The sequence below is a fragment of the Acanthaster planci genome, linkage group LG02, assembly GCF_054643075.1.
Source record: "Acanthaster planci isolate LZ-2023a linkage group LG02, COTS_SCS, whole genome shotgun sequence".
In the NCBI taxonomy this organism is placed as follows: domain Eukaryota; kingdom Metazoa; phylum Echinodermata; class Asteroidea; order Valvatida; family Acanthasteridae; genus Acanthaster; species Acanthaster planci.
Genome location: NC_141778.1, coordinates 8053762 through 8081355, shown reverse-complemented (window position 1 = coordinate 8081355; position 27594 = coordinate 8053762). Strand labels below are relative to the sequence as shown.

Here is a 27594-nt window from a genome sequence, read left to right as displayed (position 1 = left end):
TTAGTTTCTTTTCAAATTTCCATTCATTAACTGATGACTGATGAAGGGCACCCCCAAAGTGCAGTCGTGAAATCCCTTGCCATTTTGAAATATCGTTTCCTACACTTCTCGAAAAATAGACCGTGTTCAGGCACTGACTTCTTCCAAATCTCACTTAGCCACAAGCTGGTATTCTGTTTTCTCGTCTAAACCTGTCTTGTCTACAAATCTTCAAGATCATGGGCCACAAAATGCTCTATTTCGTAGAGAATTTGAAATTGTGATTTGGCCCGCGTAAGCAATTTTCGGCCTAATTACTGCATGTCCTGCGACATGTCTGTGCCTGCAACCATATAGGTTCTTTTATATCAAAGTGCGCCCTCGGGTTTTGCGCACGCTCGTTCGTGCCATCATATCGCCATGTCAGTTGCAATCCAGACGTCGATGAGTCAACATGTCGATTGTGAGTTGAGGTGTGGGTGCAGACTTGCGGAGCTGAAGTGTATTCAACGGTACGGTGAGCAAGTGCGCTGGCTGGTCGTGTATAACTGCTCATGCACATGAGAGAATAATGAATATTTTTGTGGGGACGAATCATCTAAAAACCGCCATGCTAATCAGTATTTTGGCCAAACATGTCATGGTCTCTTTCTGTGGATAGCTTTCTTCATATCATTTATGGAATGGTATCATTCTTAAATAACCTCAGTGACAGATATTAAAACCTTCATTTCGATTTTTTTCCAATAGCAACAAAAACTGCCTGTATAGGACCCAGAAAAGCTTCGAGAGCCTGATATATTCTTGGGCAACGTAAACGTATTTTGCTCTGACCCCCTTATTTAACTCTTTTTCAATAAACGTAGCATAACTCAAAAAGGGTTGATATTAGTTCATGGGTTCAATTTTCAGAATATTAAGCTTAAGTCAAAGGGCACGGTATTAGCCCATGTAGGCCTAGTACATCTATTTGTATGCACATACTCGGTGGAACAGACTTCCGGTTTACATGGGGGAAAATCATGAATATGTAACAATATCGTAGCCTGTTGTAAAGGCATTTTCTTACTTTTTAAGTTGATTTGCCTAGACGTATGTAGTTGTTTATGAATTTTGATGCCTTATTGACTGTAGCTGGTGGTGCTTTTTTATTTATTTATTATTTTTTGTAAATGTTCTGAATATTTAATATATATTTTTCTGATACGTATTAAGAATGCTAGTCCTAGTTTTTCATATTCACAAAGGGTTAACTAACATATTTAGAACCAATTTTGCAGTAAATGCCGAACAGATCTCAATGCATTACTGTATGGTTTTAATGTATGAGAACTCGAAGTGCTCGGACTTCGACTCAAATTTTCGGACATGGACTCGGACTCCGATTTTTGGACTTGGACCCCGATTTTCGGACTAGAACTCCGAGTCAGCATCGGACTCAGACTAAAACTCAAAGTAGTTCTTGTACGTATAGTGGACTCGACTACAACACAGTGACGGAAGGAAGATCCGTCCACTTGGATACTGGAATAATCCAAACCCAACCCCGTTCCATCCCACCCATCCCACCCCATCCCATCGAAACCCACCCCATCCCATCCAAATCCATCCCACCCCATCCCATCCAAACCCATCCTATCTCATCCCATCCAAACCCGCCCCATCCCATCAAACCCACCCCATCAATCCAATCCCATCCCACCCCATCTAAACCCACCCCATCCTACCCATCCCATCCAAACTCACCCCATCCCATCATACCCCATCCCATTCCACCCCATCCCATCGTATCCTTTCCTATCCTATCCTATATGAATTACGTTGATTACGTAAAACGTTGTGTTGAAAGGCCTTTCTTGATATTATTTTAAGTAAATTCATGCATCTGAACTGAAAACGAGATTAAAGGCGTTAGGTTTCCACGATGTCACTAAACATTGCTCAGTATCAGTGTGTTTCTCTGACAAGAGACAGTCACCTCCAGCTATCTGTTTCAGCTTCCAGTTCCTAAAAGATACGACACTACGAAAAGAGCGGATTATAAACATCAGGCGAGATGAAAAATCACTTTTCAAGGTAAATCTTGACTTTTTAACGACTTCTTTCGGTTCGTAATCAAGTGTCAAGTTTCAAGTCTCTTCACTCAGTTTTTCAAGCACAACTAAATAATTTAAATCAAATGTTGGCAATTATTTTTTTTGCAAATGTGATTACACCAATGATAAAACCAAGAAAACATTGTAAGAAAACTCCTGCCAACAAAATGTGTTGTAAGCCTACAGAGTAAACGTTCACGGAGTACGCACCGTCAATAAAAAATCGCTTTTAAACAACCATTAAAGTATTTTCAGAACAGAAATTGTTGTTCCTCGCTGGTTTTGAATCTTATCTGTATAATATCATCTTTATAAATATTCGAAGGTACATAATACCTAAGACGAACTTAACTTGCGGTTTAGACCCAGGTGTTTCTGCTGTGAATTGAAAAAAAAGTCGAAGGCTGGTAATGCACGGCGATAGTCACGGTTTGCAGTGGAGACACACTGACACTATTTTTGCGTTACTACAGTACGTGGTTGCGTCCTTGTACAGTGTTTGTAGGGATTTTTGAAAACTTACTTCAACGGGCCTGTCTAGTTCCTATACATGCATCCATTAGAAACACGGTTGAAAGTGTAAGCATTCCTAAGGGCCTTTATAGATTTATTAGGACTTTTTTACTTTTTAAATTATTTTTAATCGGGTGATATATACATCAGGAAAGTTCGAACTCTGGCAACAGTTGCATACGAACACTTCTGCTTCTGGTAGACAGCACGTATTCATTTGGTCAAAGCGGAGAAATTGAGGCCATTTCATTTTGCGTAGCCTCAATGTGGGTATGTTTACATGTACATGTACGGCCAACTGAACAGGCGACTGCACTTTCCTAAAATTCCAAGTCTTTTCTGTGGCTTTGCTATGCTCATCACCTACACAAACTGTTATGTATTTTGAATTTGCTAATAAAAAGCAAGCAAAGACTCTCTTCCCACCGTGACCTTTTCGACCAAAATTAACAATAGCTATTGTAAGTGTTCGAGGGTTCTTTGTGCATGAACGTGTCCGGCACCAGGAGCAACCCTGGGATAGTCCATTTAACTGGAAGGTGTGCAATTGTAGACTCCTCTGGAAAATTCCACTTTCAAAAGGGGGGTTCGAAGACGAGATCCAGTCACTACACGCGTCTTCGGTCTAGTTGTCAAATAAATAAAAATCTATATGAAGGGAACGTATTGACCTGGGCCAAATATGACTGGCAGAAGGTTAAGATGACAGGCCCATACTTACAGAAAGTGTACATGGACTTTTCATTAGTAATAATCACTTCATGGGGTAAAACTGCAGTTTAAATGTATTTACTTAAACGGTCATTAATATGTGACTGTGAATGTTTATGAGGCAACGCTTTTCCTGTACGGTTAATGAAAAATTACAAGATTTCTTGACACATTACACGTTTGTCGCAAATCATGAGAATGGTGCATTCAGCTGTCTTTAGAAAAAACTTTAGTGTCAAATCATGTGGCAAATCTTACTCTAAAATTCGCAGAATAGTTTGGAATAAAAGAAAATGCAGTGGTAGGAAAAATAAAGTTCCACCCTTGGCCTCTTAAGGTTCAAGTTTTGTGGAATTGGCCCTTTTATTTTATATGTTTATCTCAGACCTGAGGCAATTGTTTTTGAAGGAATAAGTTAGCTGGTATCGATACCCAGTAATACCTGCAACTCCCAATAACCATGATGAATAATAGCCCTTTGGAATACAATGTATTAACATTTATACGTGCAAACATCAAGTGGAAAGAATTTTATTTTTCCGTATCTAATAATAGAGCACATTTTGACATTCGCAATCTATGGTGTTCCGTATGTGCCATCAGGTGTCGAATTTTTTGATCCGGGCGTCTCATTTTTTAATTGGCGTCGCATTCTTCGTCTTTTTTCGAGTTGCATTTTTGGATCGGTGTCGCATCTCTCAGTAATGATTTCATCAGTAAAATGATAATCTTTGTTCTTATTGAATTAACGTTGGCTGCCTTATACATGAAGTTGTTGGAGAAAATTAAAACCCAGCTTGAGGTTGTGTAATTCAATTTTGCGTCGGACTTTCCTATCAGGATAGGAGTAACATGTTTTATAGAAACAGTCTTATAACTATTATAAGGTGGTATTAACACTATGCTTTGAATTTCCTGTAGAGTTGCCAATTTTGATCTCTCTTTTCCATCTCAATGTGATGGGATGTCAGTGAAAACTTTATTCAAAGACACATATCCACTGAAATAACTGGATGCCCTCGGTTACTGTGCAAGGGATGACGTGGTAGTGACTCGTCATAAGACCTTGCAGAACATCTTCCATATCCGTTGAAGAACATCATTTAGCTGTCGGTGGCAATGTGAACTCATCTTTCATTGCAAGAATATCCCCAAGTGCATTTTACTGGATTGTGATATTCCTGCGTATCTGTGAATGAAAGATAATGTTAAAAATACATCAGTTTTCAGTCAGTGGAATATGCATTTTCAGTGGTACGTAGAGAGGAGGCATGTGGCATGTGGGCTAGTGGTTAGGGTCTGTAGCTTCTGATCATAGAGTCAGGGGTTCGAATCCAGCTGGTTGCAACATGTTGTGATCTTGGCAAGTTGCTTTACTCCCATGTGCCCCTCTCCACCCAGGAGTAAAAGGGTACTTTCAGGGCAGACACGATTGTTTAGCCGCTTGCGCCGAAATGGCATCACCGGGCTGGTATACTCCCCAGGGAGCTGAGATGGTTTTTAGGAATGCTCAGGTGATGTGTGAGCCCAATGTGCAAGGGTAATGATAATACAGCGCCTTGAAATAGTTTGCTAGATAGATGGCGCTTTACAAGAGCTTGTTATTCTTATTCAAAAAGAAAATTGTATGAAATAGGTGGACAACATTTTTAAGTTATGGGAGACCGCGGTTCGTATTGCGCTAACCGCAATGTGCTGCTTTATTCTTCAGGGAGAAATAGGGCAAAGTTATACCGTAAGGTGTTGGCAAGAAACAGATTTTCCAGGTAATGCGACCACATTTGGGGATGCTCTTGTCCGGTGCTGGTTCCATTCTATTGTCACATCTTCCAGCTCAGTCTGAATCTTATTGTTAAAGCAAAACCCCCAAAATTAAAACATTTATCGCAGTATAAAAAATCAATGAAGAAAAATAAATGACCATTAGGTTGCTATTTGTCATGACAACTCCTCTTCCTAGACTGATATGGAAAACAGTCCCCAATTAGTGAGGTAATCTGGTATCAAGTGATTCCCCAAATAAATTTAAATCAAAGGAAACATCCTACCCCAAAACATTTATATTACACCAAAAATCACACTCAATATAATGAGCACCATTAGTGGTATTTGAATGAGTTTTTCCACAGGGAAGCTTTATGTAAGACCACTTGAGAACAACACCAAAGTTATCCTCAATTTTTTTCCGGTCGCAAGCCTCAAATTATATAGCCAGGATAATTTAAATGAAAATAATCTTACACTTGCAATCTAGGTGAGGTGCAATCTAGTATACCATAATGTCAAAACCTGAACCAAAGTGCAACGCCGATTAAGAAATGCGACGCCAATCCAAAATGCGACGCAAAAAATTGCGACGACGATCCAAAAATGCGACGCTCAAACGAAAATGCGACACACCGACGGCACATATGGAGCACCATAGTAATCACTTTCGCAGCGTAACAGATGATTGCAAAGTGCACAGAATGAAAAAATGTGCGTTCAAGTGTTCTTATTCATCCGTTGTGAGCTTCAGGACCAGTTTCAATGTTAATAGCACGTGTCCTTAATAACATTTGCAAAAACTAAATTAAAAAAAAAAGTTGAGTGTGTAAAGAAAGATAACGTAGCAATGGGTTTTTTCACCAAGAAATATACTTTACCAGGAAAATTAATTTTAACTTACGTTAACAATTTTTTGCAACACAACGTGAGTAAAGGTGTCAGAATAAAGGATATCCTTCACCTAACTTGTTTCTCCCTCAGGCCTATCTCGTGACCGACTGATGTGTTAATTCTAATGACTGATCGATGCTACGTGGATTTGGTTGCATGTGACAAGCACTGGCTGCATGAAACAGGCTATGTACGCTTAACACTTGTTTGTTCAACAGTACGGGCATGCAGACGATGGGTGTTCTCCGCAAAGGCTTTGCCAGCCGGAAGCTGTACTCCTTTGTTTTAGTTGTGGTTGTTGTTTTTTACCTGCTTGTGTGGCATAACGGAGGTTGGATAGTGAACAGAACAAGGTTAGCCCAGTCAATTAGAGATGGTGCCGACGTACAGGATTTTACTGTGTGCAGTTCGGCATTGGACAGTACTAGTCCAACTAGCAGAAGGGACGAGGCTGACCTGCAGATGAAACTCCACCAGTGCGCCCGCTACATTAGCAAGCTTCTTACGGAAAGTGAGGGGATTAGGAGTGCCGTACAAGAGGTTGACTCATTCTCTAAATTGCAGCCCTGGATCCAAGGAAATACCTGCCAAAACGAAGTGAGGCAAAGGTTTGAAAATGGTACCCATGGTGGCCATCCTACCAACGAATGTCGACTGAGCAACTGTTTTGATTACTCACGATGTCCTTTAAATTCTGACTTTTCAGTATACCTTTATCAAGGTCTTGGAAAGTTGTCAAATGGTATTGAAAAGGTCATGACAGTTAATTCGTACTATACTTCCGATCAAAATACTGCCTGCGTATTTTTAGTTCTGGTCGAAGGATCCAGTGGAAATGGATTGAGCCCTACAAAATCTGTAGGGGCGAGTTTCTCAAAGCTGCCATCTTGGAAAGGGACAGGACAAAATCACGTCCTCTTAAACTTAGCAAGGAACGTGTCTTCCCACAATGTTCTCCAAACTGTCAGCAGTAGCCATGCAATCGTTGCACAGTCCAATTTTGAAGTGTCACAGTTTCGGCCGGGCTTTGATATTGTCACCCCGATGCTTCTGGGGACAGATGCCACCTTTGACTGGCATGGAACACCTCGGCTGACACCGGCCAAGAGAAAATACCTACTCTCATTCCAGGGTGTTCAGTTACCACACAGGACTTCTCCTTTTAGAGACAGCATCCATGATGCTATCCAGAGTTTGAAGACAGTGTACAGAAATCAAGTTTATATTGATCTCAGTTGCCCACAAATCCTTGCTGACCGTGACTTTGTGTATCCTTCGGAATGGTGGATGTGCGACAATAATGAGAAGAGAGCTGAAATTCTGAGACAGTCGACGTTTGCGTTGATTATAGCCCCCACTGACAGGATCTTGTCCTCGACAATGCTGCAGGCGAGACTACACGAAGCCTTGAGGCAAAATGTTGTGCCCGTCGTCTTAGGGGAACAGGTTCGACTCCCGTTTGCCGACTTCATCGCATGGGAGAAGGCAGTGATAATCTTGCCTAAGGCTCGAGCGAAGGAAATGATCCATTATCTCTCGTCTATCCACGAGAGCGACATACTGGCCTTGCGCCGCCAGGGGTGGTTCCTATGGACGACGTACCTGAGCTCCACTGAAGCGGTCATGAACGGTATCCTAGCGACACTTCGCACCAGATTGTCGCTTCCTCCAAGACCTATTCCGGCAACGCCAAGCCAAGGTTTAACTCGAATAGATGTTGGGCCAACCCAGAAACGCTCTTCATCGTCTACAAAATACCTACGGAACTCTTCGTACCTGAGCTGGGCGCGGGAGCCTTCCTGGAACTCATTCCCTGGGCCTTACCATCTTTATCCCAGCACGCCCTTAGAACCTGTTCTTCCCTCTGATGTCTACTTCGAACAGGCAGGGAAAACCTTTGAGCCAATTAGTAAAGGCACCAGGAAAACTGGGGAGGCGTTCCGAAAGTCACTTGGGGGCAATTCGCCGATTGAGCAGTTCACCGTCATCATTATGACTTACGACAGAGAACCTCAGCTGATCACACTCCTTAGCCGGCTTCAGGGGCTGCCCTACATGAACAAGGTAGGATAGGTCCACAAAGTTTTCCATTTTCTCTAGATTTCTCAGGATGGAAAAAGTAGAGTCCAGTGATAACCATTTTCTCAACAATCGCTTGAAACGTAAATCAACACCATGATTTTCTTGAATGTCCAGTAAAACTTGAGGATTTGTGAAGTTTCCCGTTAAGAGGCAGCTTCAGATTGATAGTGCATGAGCCTACTACATTTTAGCCTGTGTTTTATGAATAATATCCGTGTAGTATAATATTTATCAGACTATCTACTGACAGAGATGTTTTTATGTTCTCTGGAATCAAATGTAAAGTTTAAGAGATATTTGAACTCTGTATTTTCCTCTTTAATTTTTCACCAACATCCTTCCTTGACTGTTGCTGCAGGTTTTGATAGTGTGGAATCACCCAAAGCCTCCGTCTTCATATGCAAAGTGGCCGAAACAACGGGTACCTATGCAGGTATAGTAGCTCGTGGAGTTTTGCGAAGGCTGATTCGTACACATTCATATGTGAACGTTTTATTACCCCCTCCCCTTTTTAAGACGACGTGTTTCCAAATATTGCCATAGAGCTTCTGAAAAATACAGAAATTAGGCGCAAAGGTTATCTAGACCAGATTCTGGTATGCCCTTGAGCCTTAGCAAAAAGCAACAAAAGACCATCATGCATGGATTGTGGTCTTTATTCACTGAGAAAGATATGTTGTAGTTAATCAGTATAGGCCTTATGTGTTTTTCTTTACACAGATTATCCTACAGGCGAAGAATAGCATGAACAATCGGTTTCTTCCGTTTGACGAGATCGAAACGGACGCCATTCTTTTCCTGGACGACGATGTCCACAGACTGACGCATGACGAGATTGATTTAGCCTTCAGGTGTGTGTTGATCATGTCGATAGGGCATCTGCTGGAAAATTAGCTAGTAATAAACCGATCCATTGAGCCCCGCCCCAGTTTTTTTTTCTGACCAATCACAGCCATGATTTGGGTCCAATGTGTACAAAGTTTAACATGCGTGTCCACGTGTATTTTAGATGCGCACAGCTGAAACCTCGACGGGGCGTATTCGAAACGCCATTTTCCTGAGACTCACTAACAGTGTTCTCGGGTTCTTGATTACGAACGCCGAAGTGCAAATGGAGTGCAGCTAAGCTAAGATACAAGGTAGCAGTCGCCATTGCAACACTAACTGAAAGATGTTATGGTATTTACGATCTTACAATGCATGAAATTCGAAAATATCCATATAAAACGGTCAAGGTAAATTCTCTCCTGCAGTCACGTATGTAAGCCTTCGGTTACTGTTTCCTTATTATGGGTGTTTTCTATTTTATGCAACAAAATTAACGTGAAGTTGCGGAATGTTTCTGTGTCCGCCATCTTTGTTCTTGACGTTCTCCATCCACTCCGCAGTCAGTGGGGATGAGAATGTTGTTCGCGGACAATGAACACGAGAACGGGGTTTCGAATACGTCCCGAGTGTGATACTGTAGAAGAACATGTGAACAAGTGCCCACGTGCTCAGTGGGCGGGGCTTACTGGATCGTTCCATTGCAGATTTTCCCATGCAGCCACTTTTACAAACGTATTAAAATGGGTTTTCTTCTTTTTAAGAGTATGGCGCGAGAACCGGGACCAGATTGTGGGTTTTCCTGGCCGTAACCACGCAATGGATGTGAACAACGAGAACTTTAGATATGACGCAGAAAAGTCGTGTGAGGTGTCAATGGTGCTTCCCCAGGCAGCCTTTTTACACAAGGTTAGTTAATCTTGATCAAAGTCGTTCTTAAGAGTGCACAAGGTTGATTTCAAGCTTGGATACAGAAATTGTAAAAATATTTAAGTTAATTGGCAATACGTGTATTTGGCTTGTTTCCTTCTACAGTACTACAACTATGTTTACTCTTACGTAATGCCACAAGCCATCAGAGACCATGTAGACAAAACCATGAACTGTGACGACATCGCTCTGAATTTCTTGGTTTCTTTTGTGTCAAGAAAACCTCCCATTAAGGTAAGTGAATAATTATCCTAGTCCTCAGCAGAAAATCACTTTAAAAGCGGCAGCCTCCAAAATTTGAATCCAGCACCTTCACATTTAAATTAAAATGTAGTAGAAATACTGGTAGTGGTGGTAATGCTTGAAGTTTGTTTGAAAGATTTGGTGCAAAAAATAGGAGGTTTCTTTATGTAACGCGTTATGCACCCACTGGTGTACCAAAGCACATGGAGCCCTAAACATCTAGGCTGGTTTCCCTGCCGTGTCATATGTTTTAAAATATACCAAAGACCGTTTAGCCTTTCCATTTGGTCGCAGAGACCATAACGTGGCCAATCTTAAACTGATGATAAACCGGCTGGCTGATCTTAACCCAAAGGGTTTCAAATATTTTTCGGTTTGGGAAATAGATTGGCTACCCAAAAACCAATATATAATTAATTCATCGGCTGAAAATCTAGACAAAAGGAATAAGAGGCATTTTCCTTTCTACAGCGAACTGGGCCGATTTCGGAAACACGCGGGATCAAATTTTGTTTTGGTGTGTGGGTTGGTTATTTAACGGGTAGAAACGCGTAACAGGCATACATGACGATATATGTAAGCTGGATTTGCTAAGCCCCAAATGCAGTGAAGCGATGAGTTTAATACGTGACGTGTAGAAAATACACATTCATAAATACTTCAGACTCCCTACTCAACAACGTGCAACTTGACCGTACGTGTATTACCATGTGATAATGCCCGCTGAGAAATAGGCCTAATGCCCGCTGCTTAAATCACGCACTGGCGCCTGGATAGGAGACTTTGAAATCTGTTCTGATTGGTCAAGAGTCTGTATGCAAGCGGCTCGCCGCGCTCGGATTTGCAGGAGATTCTTTTGAACGACTATAAAATAAAATTGACGGGGTGTTTAGGGAAATGAAAGTAAAATTCCACAACAAAATCATTGGAAATCCTTCATATATTGACTTCTTTTGACTATCTGACTGAAAAGGGTATTTATGAATGGGAATAATGTTTCAGACTGGCTTAGGATACTGGACGCTGATAACGGCCTCACCTGCGGCTCAGGCATCAGTCGCGTCCACTTTCTTTGGCCGGTCTTAAACGCACGTTCCTTACTAGTATTAGGTATAAATCTTTAAGATGCATAAACCTAACATATTACTCTTAGCTAGTCCATCTAATTAGGGAGTTATTCCGAAATAAAGGAGTAGGAATCGTTGCAGAAGGAGTGGAGCCTAGCGTATTTGCTTTACACAATATGATCACGTGGAGTGGCAACAGGCTACGATACAACACGGGTCAGGATCTCGGTCTGTCATCCTAACCAGTGGTTCGCGCCATCCACTGTGCGGGCTTTTGGTGTTCTTAAACCAACGACAGATCTCTTGGCTGATCGTGATACAAATCCGTGTTAGCCTTTAGTCCACATAATTATATTCATGGCGTTCGTTAATCTTGCGCGTGCGCAAGATTTGCAACAGTTTAGCAACAGGCTATGTCTGCACGCGCACAGCTCAGCCATGATTTCACTGCGGAACTTTAGTTGCAACACTAATAGCCACAGCATGGACTTTCCATCATCGGAGTCCGGCCACCTATATCCTGTGCGACACTCCGTCACGGACCACCAACTGGTTCCACTTCGACGAATAGGTATTGCAGGTTGCTGATAAGTGGGAAATTGTCTTCGCCTCGGGTGACTCTAGCCTTATTCCTTTAACCTTGTGAGCCAACTCATAGTGTCATCCTACAAATAGTCTTCCCATTGAGCACTTTGTGAAAGGGTTGCTTAGGCAGCCACGCCCCTAAATAAGAACTCTCTATCCTTAGGTTGACCCTCGGATACCACACCAGTTGTCTGAACTTCATTGACCTCTTCATCACGGCTGCACTATTAGTCTGTTTGCATGGCCGTCTCGACAATCCATCAGTATTTCCATGCTTCTTGCCACTTCTGTGCTTTACAACCAAGTCGTACTGAGACAAAACCTCCAACCATCTAGCTTGCCCTCGACCCTCGGGGCTCTTAAAATTAAGTACCTGCCGCAATGAAGCATGGTCAGTTCTGACCTTCCAGCCGTATAGGCATTGTTTGAAATATTTCAAATGTACCACCACAGCCAACAACTCTTTATGAGTGACATAGTAGTTTTGCTGAGGTTTGCTTCCAGTTTGCTTTAGCAAGCACTGTTTCATCACCATCTTGGACCTGGGGCAAAACCGCCCCGATGCCGTTAGCACTTGCATCGGTGTCCAAACTGAAGTCACCTTCAGGAACTGGATATGACAGAACTGGAGCGGCTCGGAGTCGGAGCCTACTCTTCCACTCGTGGACTGATAACTATCAGTCCTCACAAATTCCTTTGCAATCTCTGCAAATACCCGTATGAACCTCCCGTAGCACGAGGCGAGACCCCAAAAGCTTCTCACTTTTCGTATACACCTAGAAATTGGCCAATTTGCTCCAACCTTTTGTTGGTCTGTGGCCACGCCTTCTGAAGACACAATGTGCCCCAGGTATGCCTTGACCTTTGACACAAATGGCACTTGCTGGGCGTCAATTTGAGCCCGGCGTGTTTAAGCCGATCAAACCCCACCTGGAGACGGGCTTAGGTCTCTATCGCCGTCTGACCAAACACATTGATGTCGTCCAAATAGATCAGTAGGATCTCCAACTGTAAGCCAGCCCTGATATTTTTCATGAGCCGCTCAAAAGTTGCCATGGCATTGCACAGTTCGAAAGGCATATATTTCCACCAGTACAATCCATTTCTCACAACAAATGTTGACTTTTGCCTCACCCGCTGTTTTATCAGCTTAGCATCACTAGTGTCGCTTGACCACGTCTGTGAGACCGATTTCATGGTCACCTTGGACAACACGTCTTGGGAGTTTATCAGACATTTTTGGACTTCACTACGGTAGTTGGCCTCTACATTGGCTGTACCCCTCTCATATAAATTTGCAAACGCTGGGGCAGCTCTTCTTCCGTACATGTATTTGCCAACATGTCCAACTCCTCCCGAATTGAAATGGCCTCAGCCTGGGAATTCACCCCCGCGTTGTCCCCTCACGAGCAACCCTTTTCTCCCTGCCGGAACTTAAGTCCTGCAACAGAACAACATTGGCTTCACTCTTAACCAGAGATCTGGCCATCATGAAGCCTTTCTTGGCTAAGTCACCATCACCTTCCACAGGTTTTACCAGGGCTGGCACGAGCACGTCTGTGCCCTTCCAAGCAATTTTGCCTGAGACCACAGCTTTGTGACTTGCTGGAATTACTGTTGTTTGGGAAACCACAATGTCCAACAAATGGTTCGCCTGCAACATTTGTGCACTTAATTCTCTCACCATTGAGTCTCCGCTCCCAAAGTTGGAAGTCTATGTTTCTACCTGTTGGCTCGAGAAAACCCATGTCCAGGATACTGAGTACTTCATTTCAGCGAAGACTGCCTTCACAGGGTAAGTGGTTCGCCCTGCTCCTCTTCCAAAGCTATACCCAGCACAGGTAATTTGCTTCCGTTCATCTGTTTTCACTTGGACATCTCCTGTCTCCAAGACAACTCTTTTCTCTCTTGGGATTTGATAGTACACCTCACTACTTACTCTGTCAGTTGACCCCGTGTCAATTAAAAATCGACACTAACTGATCTTACGAACCCATCAACAAACAACCCTTAACGCGGACCGCGGCTTGAAATAGGCAGAGAAATTATTCGCTGCTCATCGACTTTCTTGGATCTCTTTTCTACTCCACCGTCACAATCAATAAGTGGTCTTTTGGACTATTTTGGCCTCTCAGCCGCCCCGCAGGTCCTACGGGGGGGGGCTGACCGCCGTTTCCCTGCTTCAGAGCTTTCTTGCACTTCCAGGTGAAATGCCCTTTCTCACCACACTTGAACACTTTAAGTTTAGGAATGCGTGCTTGAGTGACGGGGACACCACAGTATTCGTCAGCGAATTGGTCTATTCAGAGAAGACGCGCCCTGGCCTTTGATATGACCTGACAATGACTTCATCATCTCCAACCTCTTTCTTTTTGAGATTTCAAAGTCGTGGCCAACTTGGTGGGCTTCCAATCCAGCAATCCGTGCTGTTTGACCTTTTCAAAGTTCTCAGTCTCTGGGCAGCCTGGACTGCTTCGTCCAAAGCTTTTGGACAGGCCATATTGATGCCCCCTCGTACTTAGTGGCTCACAAAGGCATTGATGAAGTGGTTCTTTGCCAACTTCTCTCGAGCCTCTTCCTGAGTCTCGGGGTATGCTTGCACCGTTAACTAATGGATTGCTTGCCCTAACTCTTACTAGCTTTCCTTTGGCTTTTGGCGCCGGTGCCTCAGATCAACGAGATAGTTTTGATTCTGTCGCGTGAGCTGACCCAAACCTGTGCTCAAGCAACTTGACCAGCGCGAGCTGACTCTGTGCTTTTGGCCTGAGTCTCCCACCAACCGCAGGGCGTCCCTCTTGCACGCTTGCGGGCAGCCAGTTCACAGCTTGCTCTTCGCTCCACTGGTTTACTTCTCGACATGTTTCGAAATGGCGGAAGTACTCCTTCCAGAGCACTCTCCCACTACACCGGTCAGGAGTTATGTTTGGCCTGCGATTGAGTCGCTCCAAACTTCCCTTCTGACCCAAGTTATTCATAGACATGTGCCTTTCGTTTCAGTGGCCAAAGATCCTCTGACAAACTGTCCACTCCTTCAACTGAACTGCTGTCCGTCGCTCGACTGGTCGAGTTGCAAAACTTAGCCGCTCACTGTGGACCTGTTTAAGGGTGACTTTTTCCCTATCACAAAAGTAAACGTTCGTTTAGTTCTCGACTTACCATATTCCAAGCCACAGAATCGCCCTGACAGGAACAGCGTCAGGTCGTCTGTGACTTACGCTCCAAGGCGATTGGCGTCCACCCTGCATGGAGTTCCCTGAGCCTGGGTCCTTTAGAGGAGTACTCTCCATAAAGTTCACCTCCCTCCCAACTTTGGAGTTCCACTCAGCCTCTTCCTTTGCACCTGACACTTGTCTCCCTGTTTCACCAGAGACATACCAAAAAGTCTCTTCGGGCAACCTCTGCTCAATATCGGTATCAACCTGATGGAGTACACGCCGGCTTCAAGCGGGCATACCCGTGTTCCCTTCCTGTGGGGAACCACCCACCTACAATGCAGTGACAGCTTTCAACTTCTTTTGCAACGAGGTCTTTTTCCCACTGTAGAAATTGTGCGTCCACCCATAGTCACTGCACCTCAGTCTCAGCATATGAGGTGCCTGCTTGACCCTGCGCTGAGCCTTTGCTTTTTTATGACTGACAACCAAAGTAGGCCTGTACCTGAAAGTCCATGAAATGGAAAAGTCGACCAGTTTCGGAAATCCTCAGATATTTGTCACGTGATCAAGGTGGCTACCTGATCCTGGTAAAGATCCCACAAAAACGGATGTATAATCTTTGGTCTTGGGAATTGGAATTTTAAAATCGAGTTATGGAGGCCTAATTCTTTGTGTGTGTGTGTGTTCGGCGATAGGCGAGGAATCTATCCAGCCAGTATACAGAGATCAGTGATTTCATTATTGACCGAAATTACATGTATTGTGTGTTCCTTTTTAACATTCTTTCTAGGTTGGTGGCCACTCAGACTTTCCATGTGTAAATTGCAAGAGTGCGATTTCTGCTCACAAGTCTCACTACACCAAGCGCACTCAGTGTGTCCGGTACTTCGGCGAGATCCTCGGATACACACCACTACTCTATACGCAGTACCAAGCTAACTCTATCATGTACGGACAAGGAAACAAAGAACCTACCTGCTACAAGGAAGTGTAAACCCCTCGGCTAATCGATAAGTGTTTTTTATTGCAATGTACATATATAACTAGATGGGTGACCAGTGTCTTAGAATACGTGTAGCTAACATTGTTCTCATCCCACAGTGGGAACAAAAGATGGCATGTTGGTGCTTTAACCAAGATGCCGTCTCTCGTTTAAAAAAGGGTGTCATCTGTTAAAAACAGAGACATGCTTTACTGCGAGCGGCTCTCGTGCAAGAAGGTTGTGCGATCTCAGTTGCAGGCGTGTCAAAAATGCACTAAAATAATATTTTTATGAGTTTGACGGGGAAACAAAGTACAAATACCGGGATGAAAAATTAAAATGGGTTAACAAAATAGTAAATAACTCAAACAACAATATTGGCGAATTCCACTGAAAATATAAGGCAGTACGTAAAACCTGCAACATAAAAAAGTTGCAAATAAACCCATGAACGTTCCCAACTGTATACAGAGGGTGCTTCAATACATCATAGACTATAAGGCCATGCAGGGACCTATGTGCAGGGTGCTTAAGTGCATCATAGACTATAAGACCATGCAGGGACCTATGGGAATCATATATTGCGAAAATCCTTTGGTCTGTCTGCATTAGTTGCAGAAAGCAAACAAAAAGGACAATAATGCATGACTAGCTATAAGTCAAAATATGACGTCAGTCACGTCAAATGAAAACGAGGTACAGATTTTTCAAATATGAAAACAAACAAGTGTGCAGCTGAAACGGACTTTAGCATATTATCAAAGTTAATACCATATTTTATTTAAATGTGATTTGATGGGCAGGTACTTAATAAGGAAATGTTCTGAAGAAAACTGATGCTTTATTTTCCGTTTGTTCATGTATAAAATGCATGGCTTCTTTAGCATCTGACAACATGATATATATTGTTGGTTTATTCATTTTAAAATGTCAAACAAGGCAAACGACTAAAAATGTTTCTTTTACACTAGAAAATTTGAGGTTTTTAAAATACACTAAAATTACGACAATTTGGAATTTAATTAAACGTCATCACGTTGATTCCATAAATTCCTCAAAATACAAAAGTTCCAAAACAAAATCACAAAAATAATATAAGACAATATCTACACCACCATCAAAAATAGAAAAAAATGAGTAGAATGAAAAAATAAAATGTCCCTATTACAATACTTTGGCCAAACACCGTATAGGCGAGCGCTTATAGCACTAAGCATTGGACCTTGGAACAAGAATGATTCAAATACATGTATGCGTGCCAAAATGAGAGTGAGTGCAATTGGTGTTAATTGGTTAAAAGAAGAAATTTCGTGGTCTTTAGGTACGGGAATGATTGTAGCAGTTTTCCACAGTCCGGGAAAGACTTCTTGTTCAATACAAATATTTAAAAGAAGTTTCAATGGATTGGCAATTTCAACAGAGAATTCCTTAATTAATCTGACGGGCAAATCCCAAGGACTACCTGTTTTTCGTGAATTAAGACAGTTAAATTCTGTTAGAACTTGGTAACGATATATATTTTGAGAACTCTGTCAGAAAACAAACTTGACAAGTGTCTAGTATTCGAATCATTTATTTACAATCCCAATGTTCACAGGTTTTTCTCCTCCGTATGTACAATTCATCAATGTTAAAATCTAAAGGTACAGTTTTTCGAGTTTGAGATTAAAATGAACCAGGCTTGCAATGACGAAACACCCCAAAACACTAATACATCGATCAGTGCACTGCATGGAGCTCCAGTATCACTATGACATGAAATTTATGATACCTTCAAATCGATAAAGTAGTGAATTACATAAACACACCAAAGCCCGTACATGTATAAAGACCGTCAAAATAAAGTAGAAACACCTGGGCACAACCTAATAACATTCCACCAAGGCAAAATGGGCCACACAGGCAAAATAAGCCGCATAGGCAAAATGAGCCACATTAACTTGGACACGAGGCGACTGACTAACCATTTAGTGAAACCACAAATTCACAGAAAATAAATTCAATTTAAGTAAGCCTTAACCAAAATAATGTTCAATCCATCCTTTCGCTATCGTTCAATGGCTCTTGCGTCCCGGATGGATGTGCTGAAAACACCGTATCTGTTGACGCACACAGGTAGATGTAGCCGCACTCAGGAGCAAGGTCGCCACGGCCACAATAGCCAGTAGTCATGACATCTCCCCTTTCAGGTACCATGCTGGGCAAGACGTTGGTAGTAAAACTCGGGTTGTCATTAAGTGCCACTTATCAAGGGCCCTCTGGAAATTTAAGATTTTAGTACAGGAAAATACAGGATCGGTTGTGCAAGTCACACATAAGTAAAGTACGCCATTTTACTGAGCAACATCAACAATTCAACAATTCAACTGAGTTTTGTCAGCACCTATCAGATGACATGCTAACATTCAATTAAATCATTTAAATATACTTCAAAGATAAAAGAAAGGAAAATCTTCTTACAGATATGTGGCCTCCGTTGTTGCTTGTAATTGGTCATCGGTCCAAAGTCACACGGTTTATGGAGTCTAAAATACTCCAAGATGAACACTCAGCGAACAAGCAAGAAAAGCAAATATCAAACCCCAAGAGCAAAATCTCTAGTAGATGTATTGAGCTTGCTGAGAGCGGAATTTGACCACTGGCGACTAAGACAACGAAATTACTGACCCCCGGGTAATTCGGTAAGACACACACACATCAACTCACACAACTGCCGCACACTCCAGTGCACACTATTAACGGGCCACACCCAATTGTTCACATTCCACTGGCATTGTACGTACTTACCCTCTGGAGTCTCTAATGCAAAGTTCACATTCTAGAGCCGCCCTAGACATCATTTCCAATGCAAATGAAGGACATCGGGGCATAAAATAAATATTCACCACTTACAACTAGACAAGGGGGGAGTTCAACGAACCTCTAGACAGCAAACAAAATTGAGAAAGGAAAACACATTTTATTTTACAAAACACACAACCTGGCTCAAATATGACATATATATTACAGGTGGTGGCTCCGATGGCAAATAGCGTGGAAACAGTGTGTTATCTAAAGCACGTAATTACATTTGCACGTAATTGGCTGTACTGTTTGTAAACAACAGTCAAAACACACGTTGCTATAGTTTATATGGGATTGGTGCCCACTATCGGTCATGTGATTTAGCGGGCGCAATCAATCAATTGGGGGATGTAACTGTCTATTGTCAAAAGCGTTTTGATGTTCTTGCACCAGATGTTTTGATAGCTGGTGTAATCCGTCTGACGTTAAACAAGTGAAATGTCTGGAAAATAGTACTGATTTGTCACATCACTGACATTTTTGCCCCGATACACAGTTGATACATTCGAGGTAGAATCATACCGGTCATAATCAGTAAGCCAACGGCTGAAAGGCAAAACTGCAGAATCCCTAAATGGGCGAGTACAAATTTGAGTCTTTGCCTGTTTAGAAACTCGACATAAGGATTCAGTGATCACATGCACCTAAGGGAGCAAAACGTTCATTTTTCTGAAACAGAACTGGGCAATTTCTAAACGCTCTGTCTAATAATGGCATTTTTTTCCGTTTTGGAAATGTAACCAAGTCATTTTCAAGTCATCTTCAATAATGCTGCAAATCAAATCAATTGAAATCTCCTAATAGAATAATGACATTTTTATAATGCAATATGAATGCTGAGGTTTATAGAGGTTTATACTTTTACATTTATCGATTTGGGTTTCAACTTCCAAGTCATTTGCTGTGTATTTCTTTTAAATCGTGTTTATTTTACATTAAAATGGTGATGGGATTATAAATATTGATATTTGATTTATATGGTGTTGATATTTGAATTGATGCAGTTTTAAGTTCTTTTGCAGGTGGATGATAGGGAAGTTCAATAGAGCCTGAAAGTTGATATGTGATGGCGCGCTTCCGGAATCCTTGGATAGGAAAAATAACGCACAGAAATGTAATATTTGTAATATTTTTCCGTTTAGTTACTTCTTTAAAGCTCTACTCTTAAAAAGGCCTTTTGTAAAATTATCAATTTATGGAAACTGAAAAATGATCTGATCTAAAGAGAAATAGCGTGCCAGAAACTGACCTATCACTTCCGAAAATCCAAAATACATGAAGAACAGTGCAATTCGGCGGTCTCACACGCAGATGAACAATTACGGAATTATAGTTTATGATAGTCTTTCGGTAAAAGCCAAAATAAAAATAGACCAAAATATCGTTGAGGATTTTGAAATTTATAAGGAAATAAACTTAAAACAATAACTTGCTCTTACGAAAGATTCTAATGTAGGCCTATAATCTAACCTTTGTTGACAAGAGCTGCGTCACCTCAACTCAACGGAATCTGAAACCCATAGACTGGTAAATCTTTGCAACGTTGTACAATCTAATCTCCACTTAAGCACGGGTAATGAAAATAAATGTGCATGAACAAGGAGAGTAGGAAATTGCGACAGGTTGCAATAATGAAATTCGTTTTTAACCCGTCCCCAGGTGACTTGTCCTAAATATTACTTTAGGAGGACAAAGGGAAAATTCCGACATGAGTGTTTCTTGGGGTGGTTTTAGTTAGAAACTATTCTTCCAAAAATTATGGGATGTGATTGGACAGCCCATGTATAATCCCCATAGGCGTACCCTGCGAGGGTTCCGGAAGCTTGCTGACCATTTACTTTTACGCTCTATATGACCATCAATGAGATGTTGATGCGGTCCTCTCTTTCAAATGGGCATTCCCGGTACTGTCATTGAAGGGTTTGTCTTAGGCAATCTGTTTGGCAATACCTGAAAATGTACCTTTGTCTTTCAATTAACCTTCTGATCAGTTTTGTTTATTTCTATTTAAAAGGTATTTTCGTGCCTTTAAGGTTTTATGTAACTTCGAATTTCGAAATTAATGAGCAATCCTCACGGTGGTGGTATTCAGTGGAGGACTAGCCTCAGTGTTGCATTGACACGTGCACAAAAACTTGTGGAATGCTAGTTTTCAGTTTCACGTCCTTGTTAAATGGTTAATTGTTGTTCAAGTTTAGGAATAAACCAGAAGAGTTACTGACAACTTTCCTTTCTGTGTTAGTGGTTTTTATCACTAAATACTGGAATTTGAGTAATGTGGTGTTCGTATTATAAACTGCGCGATGGGCCCCGACCTGGACCAAGAAAGGGCGCCATTTTTACTGCAACGGAGACTCCTTCGAGCGGTCTTTTTTTGACACGGGTTTCTTGATCACACGGTCGAACGGCAGGAACACGACTCCAGAACACTGTTCTCGGAACAGTATCACACACCACCTCCTCGTCAGGGTTTTACAGGAACACACGGAAAAACTCGTGAGATTTTGATTTTTTAACAGCTGCAAAAAGTGGAGAGATGACTTACAAAGCCAGAGACAATGGGAAGTGTTTCAAAATTAACATAAATTACTTTTCATTACACAGAAATGAATGTTCACCAAGTTATCCAAACATTAACTCTCGGATAACGTACATGGACGCCGCCTGTTGCAAGTCGCTTGCCACTAATTGCCAGCAACAACCGATAGTATATGTCTGGCGTTCGAGCAGCCGACTCACGAACAAAAAATCGAACTGTTCGTGAACATACGAGAACAAGCCGCCCGAGCTCAGCCCTTTGGTCGGAACTGAACTTTCACGAACTATTAAGGAAATGCATGCGTTACGGTCGCGTCGGTACCAGCGAAATGAACAATCTTGACCAACATGACTCTTTTCAGCCGATGGGGGGGGGCTTTAGCGACTCGACTCGAGTCCCTTATCAAAAGACTCAACTTAAGTGAAAGTTAATAAGACTAGAGTCCCCTGAAATAAAATCAAGCTTCTTGAAAAAAATCTATAATGTCTTACAGTGCCAGTTTATAATCATGTCGTGTTACCATAAAGAGAATGATGAATGTGACCACATGCAGAAACCCCGAGGTAAATTTCATATAACAGATGATTATATTTCGCCAATTCTGGAGAGACTCACCCTGTATATTTGTTCCTAGCGGTCAGGGTGAAGGGTCGTCATGCCCGAAGCCCATGACTGACCGCCACGCCTCAGCTTCATTATGGGCTGATAGCAATTCAGGTGGAGGGTCGTCATGCCCGAAACCTAATGCAGGCTCCATTCCAGGTCCGAAGTCGAATTCATCTAGCGACATATCCCAACCAGCACCACCTCATCAAAAAGCCGCTGTTGCTACTCAAGCTGGATCGGAACCTATACCATCCGCACCGCCTAGCAGCACCGGAAACTCCTATAGGGCCCTGCAGCGAACCCGGCTGGTTATGCATCAGCCTGGCCATGCCTTGGAACTTGAGCCCCTGGGGTACTTCTCAGTTGCCCACGGCTACAAACCTGGGACCGGTACCGCCAAGCCTGTACAACCCATGCGATTGTCAGGTACTACCCAGACAACTTTACCCACCATAACTGGTCTACCGGTGCAATAATCAACCACCAGCACTGGCATGGCTCGCACCGACTCCGCTGTTTCACTTGTCAGCGACATCGAGGAGAACTCAGAAACTTCTGGTGCTGGGAGTGCAGCAATTTCCCTTCCAGCTGCGAGAGAGATACTAAGCAATCCTCACAAAAAGGACAGGGTTAACCCCATTTCTGAGGAGGTGATTCAGAAGTCTGGCTTAAGTCCGCGATCTCGCCATTGGGAAGATCGGGAAGATGTCAGCGACCGTACAGGCAGTGTTTCCGGCCCCATTGTTCTACCAACAACTTCAGATAGACAAGATAGCGTCCTGCGGGAACACTACAACTACGAGACAGAAGTCTCCCTGTCAGAGGAGGCAAAAGACGAACTACGTGCATGGACGCAATTCCTAGAAGCATGGAACGGCTGGGCGATCGTTCAGAAGACTCCAGATCTGACCATTCAGACAGTTGCACCATTGAAAGGTTGGGAAGCCTGCCTCGACCATCAACTAGTCGGGGGTTCTAGACACTTCAAGAAAAGACCAACCACATCAATTATCACGAGCTGTTGGCGGTCTTCCATGAGCTCAGAACGCTGTTAAGGGATCATCAAGATTTGCATGTGCGACTTCAGTTGGACAATTCCACGGCCATCTCTTAAATGAACCACAAGGGTGGAACGCGCTCAATGCATCTTGTTCAACTGGCACTCGAGATTTGGGTGTGGTGTCTCCAGAAGGATATCATTCTGACGGCAGACCACTTACCAGGCGCCATGAATATCACAAACGACGATCTATCCCGTGTTTTCAACGACCAAGCAGGATGGGAACTAAACACACTAATATTTCACAAAATTCTCAGCAAACTAAGTTTTTCCCCAGAAGTTGACCTGTTTGCAACTCGACTGAATACCTAACTCGAGACCTTCGTATCATGGCAGCCCGACCCCATGGCTTGGAGAATAGATGCTCTGTTACTGAACTGGAAGAAGATAAAGGGTTACGCCTCCCCCCCCCCTTTGCTCTTCTACCCAGGCGAGGAGAAGGCCACGATTCTACTCATTGGCCCCAGTCTGGCGCACAAAGACCTGGTATCTCAGACTTTTGGAGGTGGTTGTTCAAAAAAGCAGTCCAAAAAACAATTTGATTCAGCTTGGAATCGATGGGCCTGCTGGTGTCTTCGGAGCTAGAGACAAACTGATCATGTTCGAGCCCCTGTAGCGGTATGTTTATGCTTTCTTCAACATTTATTAGATTTACGGTTGCATTACAGAACTTTCAATGTGTATAGATCGGCGATTTCCTCAGCACGTTTTTGTAGACAGAGCCCCAGTTGGGCAACATCATCTAGTTAAGCGTTTCTTAAAGGGTCTTAAATTTGCGTCCTCCGCATCCACGCTACAATTTCACATGGAATGTAGTAACTGTGTTGAATTATTTCAAGACTTTACCTGACAATCGTCGGTTATCGATCCGACAGCTATCTCACAAATTGGTCATGCTAATTGCACTTATTAGGCTAGTCGCTGTTCGTCACTCACAGCTATTGTATAAATCATATGTCTAGGTCTTATAATGGAAGTTATGTTTTCTGGCTCGTAAAACCCTCTACCTTTTTCAAAGATCAGTCAATGAAGGAATTTTTCCAGGTAGCTGGAAAGCTGCTAATGTTGTGCCCTTACATAAGTCTAGTACCAAGAAAAATGTAGCTAATTACCGACCAGTGTCTTTATTACCACTTGTTTGCAATGTGTTTGAAAGAATTTTATGTGCTCAGCTGTAGATCATGTCCAGCCCGCTATCTCTGATCAGCAGCATGGATTCGTACCTGGTAGGGATTGCACCACTAATCTTACTACATGTACCTTATTACAGGAAGCTTATTCTGCTGTTGATCGGGATGGCCAGTTGGATGTGGTCTACACTGATTTCTCCAAAGCGTTTGATCGGGTCAACCACCATCTTTTACTTCACAAACTGGCATCTTATCATGTTCATCCTCAGTTATTTAACCTGTTACGTAGCTATTTAACTGATAGGAAACATCGAGTGGTTGTTGAAAGTGAATGTTCCAGCTGGTATCCAGTCCCTGCAGGTGTCCCTCAGGGCTCAGTGTCAGGTCCATTGTTATTCACCCTGTTTATTAATGACCTACCATCAAGTCTTACGAACAGGTCACTACTGTTAGCAGATGATATGAAAATTTTTCGTCAGGTTTTTAATGATTATGATTGTGTCTCTTTACAAGATGATTTAACAAGATTAGGTGCACGGTGTTCAACGTGGAAATTAAATCTTAACCTCCAGAAGTGTTCTGTAATGAGCGTCACATTAAAAAGGAAACCTGTCATGTATCGTTATGTTTCTATTCAGCGAGATCTTGGAATTTTTATAGACAACAGGTTAAATTTTGTATCTCATGTTGATTTTATTGTAAGGAAGGCGAATCGCATTATTAGCTTGGTGTGGCGAAACTTCCGACATTGTAAAAGTGAACATGTACTTCGTACACTGTACTGCTCCCTCATCAGACCCCAAGTGGACTATTGCACAGTAGTATTTAATTTTATTTCTCACTCGCAATCTGAGCGACTGAAAAGACTGCAACAGCGTTATTTAATGTTTATGTATAGGTCCTACACAATGATCGTTGTATTGTATCTTTCCTGAACTGTGTGACTTGTTTAATTTGCCAACTCTTGTCCAGAGAAGAACAGTCAATGATTGCTTATTCCTCTAGAAACATATCCATAACCATTACAATTTAACTACCGTTAACCCATTTTCCCTCCATGTTCCGGAATGCCGAACCAGATCTGCTACCAAACACATCATGCATGTTCCGCAAAGCCGGGTGGAGATAACGAAGCAAGGCTTAAATTTGTTTCAAGGATTTCAACTGCCTACAACCGACTCCACGAAATGTGCGATGTGTTTGGGGCGCTTACATTGAATTCGTTCCGTACAGAGATTTAGAGAAGTTCTTCGCACTCATAACTCAACTGTGTACATCTAAACTGCCACAGGTTCAGCCAGTTTTACACTGAATTGACTTAACTTAAATGTATGCATTTACTCAAGTTTATGTTTATACAAATATTTTACAAGTAATTTGGATTTGTTCCTTTTTTTCTCGTAAGTCAGTTTTTATTATTAGTTGTTTGTTGTTTTGTTTTCCATGATACCTGTAAGTGGCGGGTCTCCGCTGTTGGATATCAGAATAAATAAATAAATAAAACGTCGTTTCAGTCAACAAATCCTTCCACGACATTAAGATTGTCCGTTTCGGAGACAACAGAAACCTCTGCCCTGTGCGCATTCTGAGGGAATACCTTGACAGGACTTCTCATGTTAGACAGAATGGGAAACGCTGGCATGACTCAGCTCTTGTTATCATACTCTAAGCCTTACCATCCAGTAGTCCCATACACGGTGGCTAGATGGCTGAAATCTGTTCTCAATGAGGCAGGCATTGATACTTCATGTTTCAAGGCCCATTCAACCAGGAGTGCACCCACCTCAGCAGTAGCTACAAATGCAGGGGTGACTACTCAAGACATCATAAAAACGGCAGACTGGTCATCTGTGACTACTTTTGCCAACTTCTACCGCAGAAGGGTGCAGACCACTAATTCAAGTGAGAATTTCTGACCAGCTCATTAGCATTAAAAGTGCCCCCCCACAGCATCTTTTGCAAAAGGAGATTGTTTGGCCCCCAAAATGGTGAGATTGTGTAAATCGTTGCCAGGATCAACTCCCTGGGTCTTTGAGCTTTCATTTGAGGGCAGAAGGGCTGAAAACTACGGTTGAAAAATGGTCCTAAGTGCCCGAGAAAGTTGAGGGTTGCCACTTGAAAAATGGCTGCAATCAGACTTCGGAAAAATCACTTTTTGGGGGGTGATTTTGTTTTGTGGGAATAATTAAAAATGTAATTGGTTAACCCACAAAAAATTGAAAAGAAATTGAAAGATAAGTGACCAGACAAGAATTTCATTTGTGTTTCAGAAATCTCAGGGATGTTGGCGTGCATGCTATTGGGCCCTGAACGGTGCTGATTTTACACTGTTTTCAATGGGGCTTGAATTAGTGGACTGGACCCAGAAGCTCATCGCCAGCAGAGTTTGGTCAATCAGTCCTGGCGTTGGTGCCTTAACGGCCAGCTTTGAAGTGTACAGGGTGAGTCTCTCCGGAACTGACGAAATACAATTCCCCTATTATGTAAAGTCCTTACCTGTAATATTATTGGAATTATATAAGACAATGGAGGAGAGACTCAGTCACCCTCCCCTTTCATTTCGTGTGTGCACTTCTGCAGGCAATTTGACCCTCCCGGGAAAGTGGGCCGCAGGTCGCCGCCGCCAGTCAACATTGCTCATCAATCTTCAAAAAGACAACTCAGTGCTGAAACGAGGGGCACACATGGAAATCCTTTCTTCAACTTTGAACAGGGCAGCATTATACAAACTTTGAATACCTAATGAGGACATTCCATTAGCTTTAAAGGGTGGTCAGATTGCAATACAACGAACGAATATACAGGGTGGGTCTCTCATCCATTCTTCTATAATTCCAACTATGTTGAAGGTAAGCACTTTCATACTTTTTTGCCTACTAACTCGACACAATTCGACTGCGTCACGAAAATTAGTGACTCGTTATGTAAAACCTCTCTCAAGATTTATGCAGTAAAGACTTACTTGGCGTTTGTGTTGGTTAAATTATATCTGCACATATCTTAATTGTAACGGTAAAAACAAATACAGTGTAGTGGGTACACAGAAAAATGAGCAAAACTCAAGACATATGAGTGATGATTTGATACTGTGGCATCAGTATTGAAATCTGTATGGAGTCTTTTCCTTTTTAATGTTTGTTTTATTTGTAACTGCAAGTTATGGTCATGTGCACACATTCAATAAAATGTCTTTGAAATACTTATTACTGTGTATGTGTACACAAAGCTATTTCAAATACATATATTCCCTTTATAACCATTTATACTTTGTAATCACCAGTGTTTGGGGGGGATGCGTGTTTTGAGGGCATGCAACATTGTCGGGGAATAACACCTCCCCCCGGGGGGGGGGGAGTGGCTGCAGTCGCTTACCAGCTGCTTCCAAATAAATGTTCTTCCAAACCCTAGCCGGTTCAAGATACTTGGCTAAGCCGAGCCAGCTCTTCAAGAAAGCATGTGTGCAGGCTGCACACATAGGGCAGGTATTGTTGGCCATAGTCTTGCAATTGTGTGGGCAGGTAGAGTTATGGGCACAAGAGCGGGTATTTTCATTTCACTGGCAACAACTCAACATCAAAGACAAAACAAA

At 42.4% G+C, this 27594-nt stretch overlaps 1 protein-coding gene across 4 annotated transcripts; it reads left to right on the top strand.

The window, feature by feature from the left end:
- The first annotated feature begins 385 nt into the window (after positions 1 to 385).
- Positions 386 to 27208, top strand: LOC110979555 (exostosin-like 3). 4 transcript variants are annotated; one of them, XM_087133861.1, is made up of 8 exons: positions 410 to 491; positions 1977 to 2055; positions 6048 to 8021; positions 8398 to 8472; positions 8760 to 8890; positions 9629 to 9773; positions 9900 to 10028; positions 15635 to 20894. In XM_087133861.1, exons 3-8 carry the CDS (start codon positions 6183 to 6185, stop codon positions 15836 to 15838), a joined length of 2523 nt encoding a protein of 840 aa, XP_086989987.1. In that variant the 5' UTR covers positions 410 to 491; positions 1977 to 2055; positions 6048 to 6182; the 3' UTR covers positions 15839 to 20894. The 4 variants fall into 4 exon arrangements, with proteins under 4 accessions (XP_086989988.1, XP_022091151.2, XP_086989987.1 ...); XM_087133862.1 differs by lacking the exons at positions 1977 to 2055; positions 15635 to 20894 and adding an exon at positions 26586 to 27208 and having other exon boundaries at positions 386 to 491; XM_022235459.2 differs by lacking the exon at positions 1977 to 2055 and having other exon boundaries at positions 386 to 491.
- The last annotated feature ends 386 nt before the right edge of the window (positions 27209 to 27594 follow it).

What these genes read in the sequence shown, in the direction of transcription:
- LOC110979555 (XM_022235459.2), top strand. Translation starts at nt 6,183, where the DNA reads ATGCAGACGATGGGTGTTCTCCGCAAAGGCTTTGCCAGCCGGAAGCTG. An exon ending in AACAACGGGTACCTATGCAG is followed by an intron (nt 8,473 to 8,759) that starts GTATAGTAGCTC and finishes TTCTTTACACAG; the next exon opens with ATTATCCTACAGGCGAAGAA. An exon ending in CAAGAAAACCTCCCATTAAG is followed by an intron (nt 10,029 to 15,634) that starts GTAAGTGAATAA and finishes CATTCTTTCTAG; the next exon opens with GTTGGTGGCCACTCAGACTT.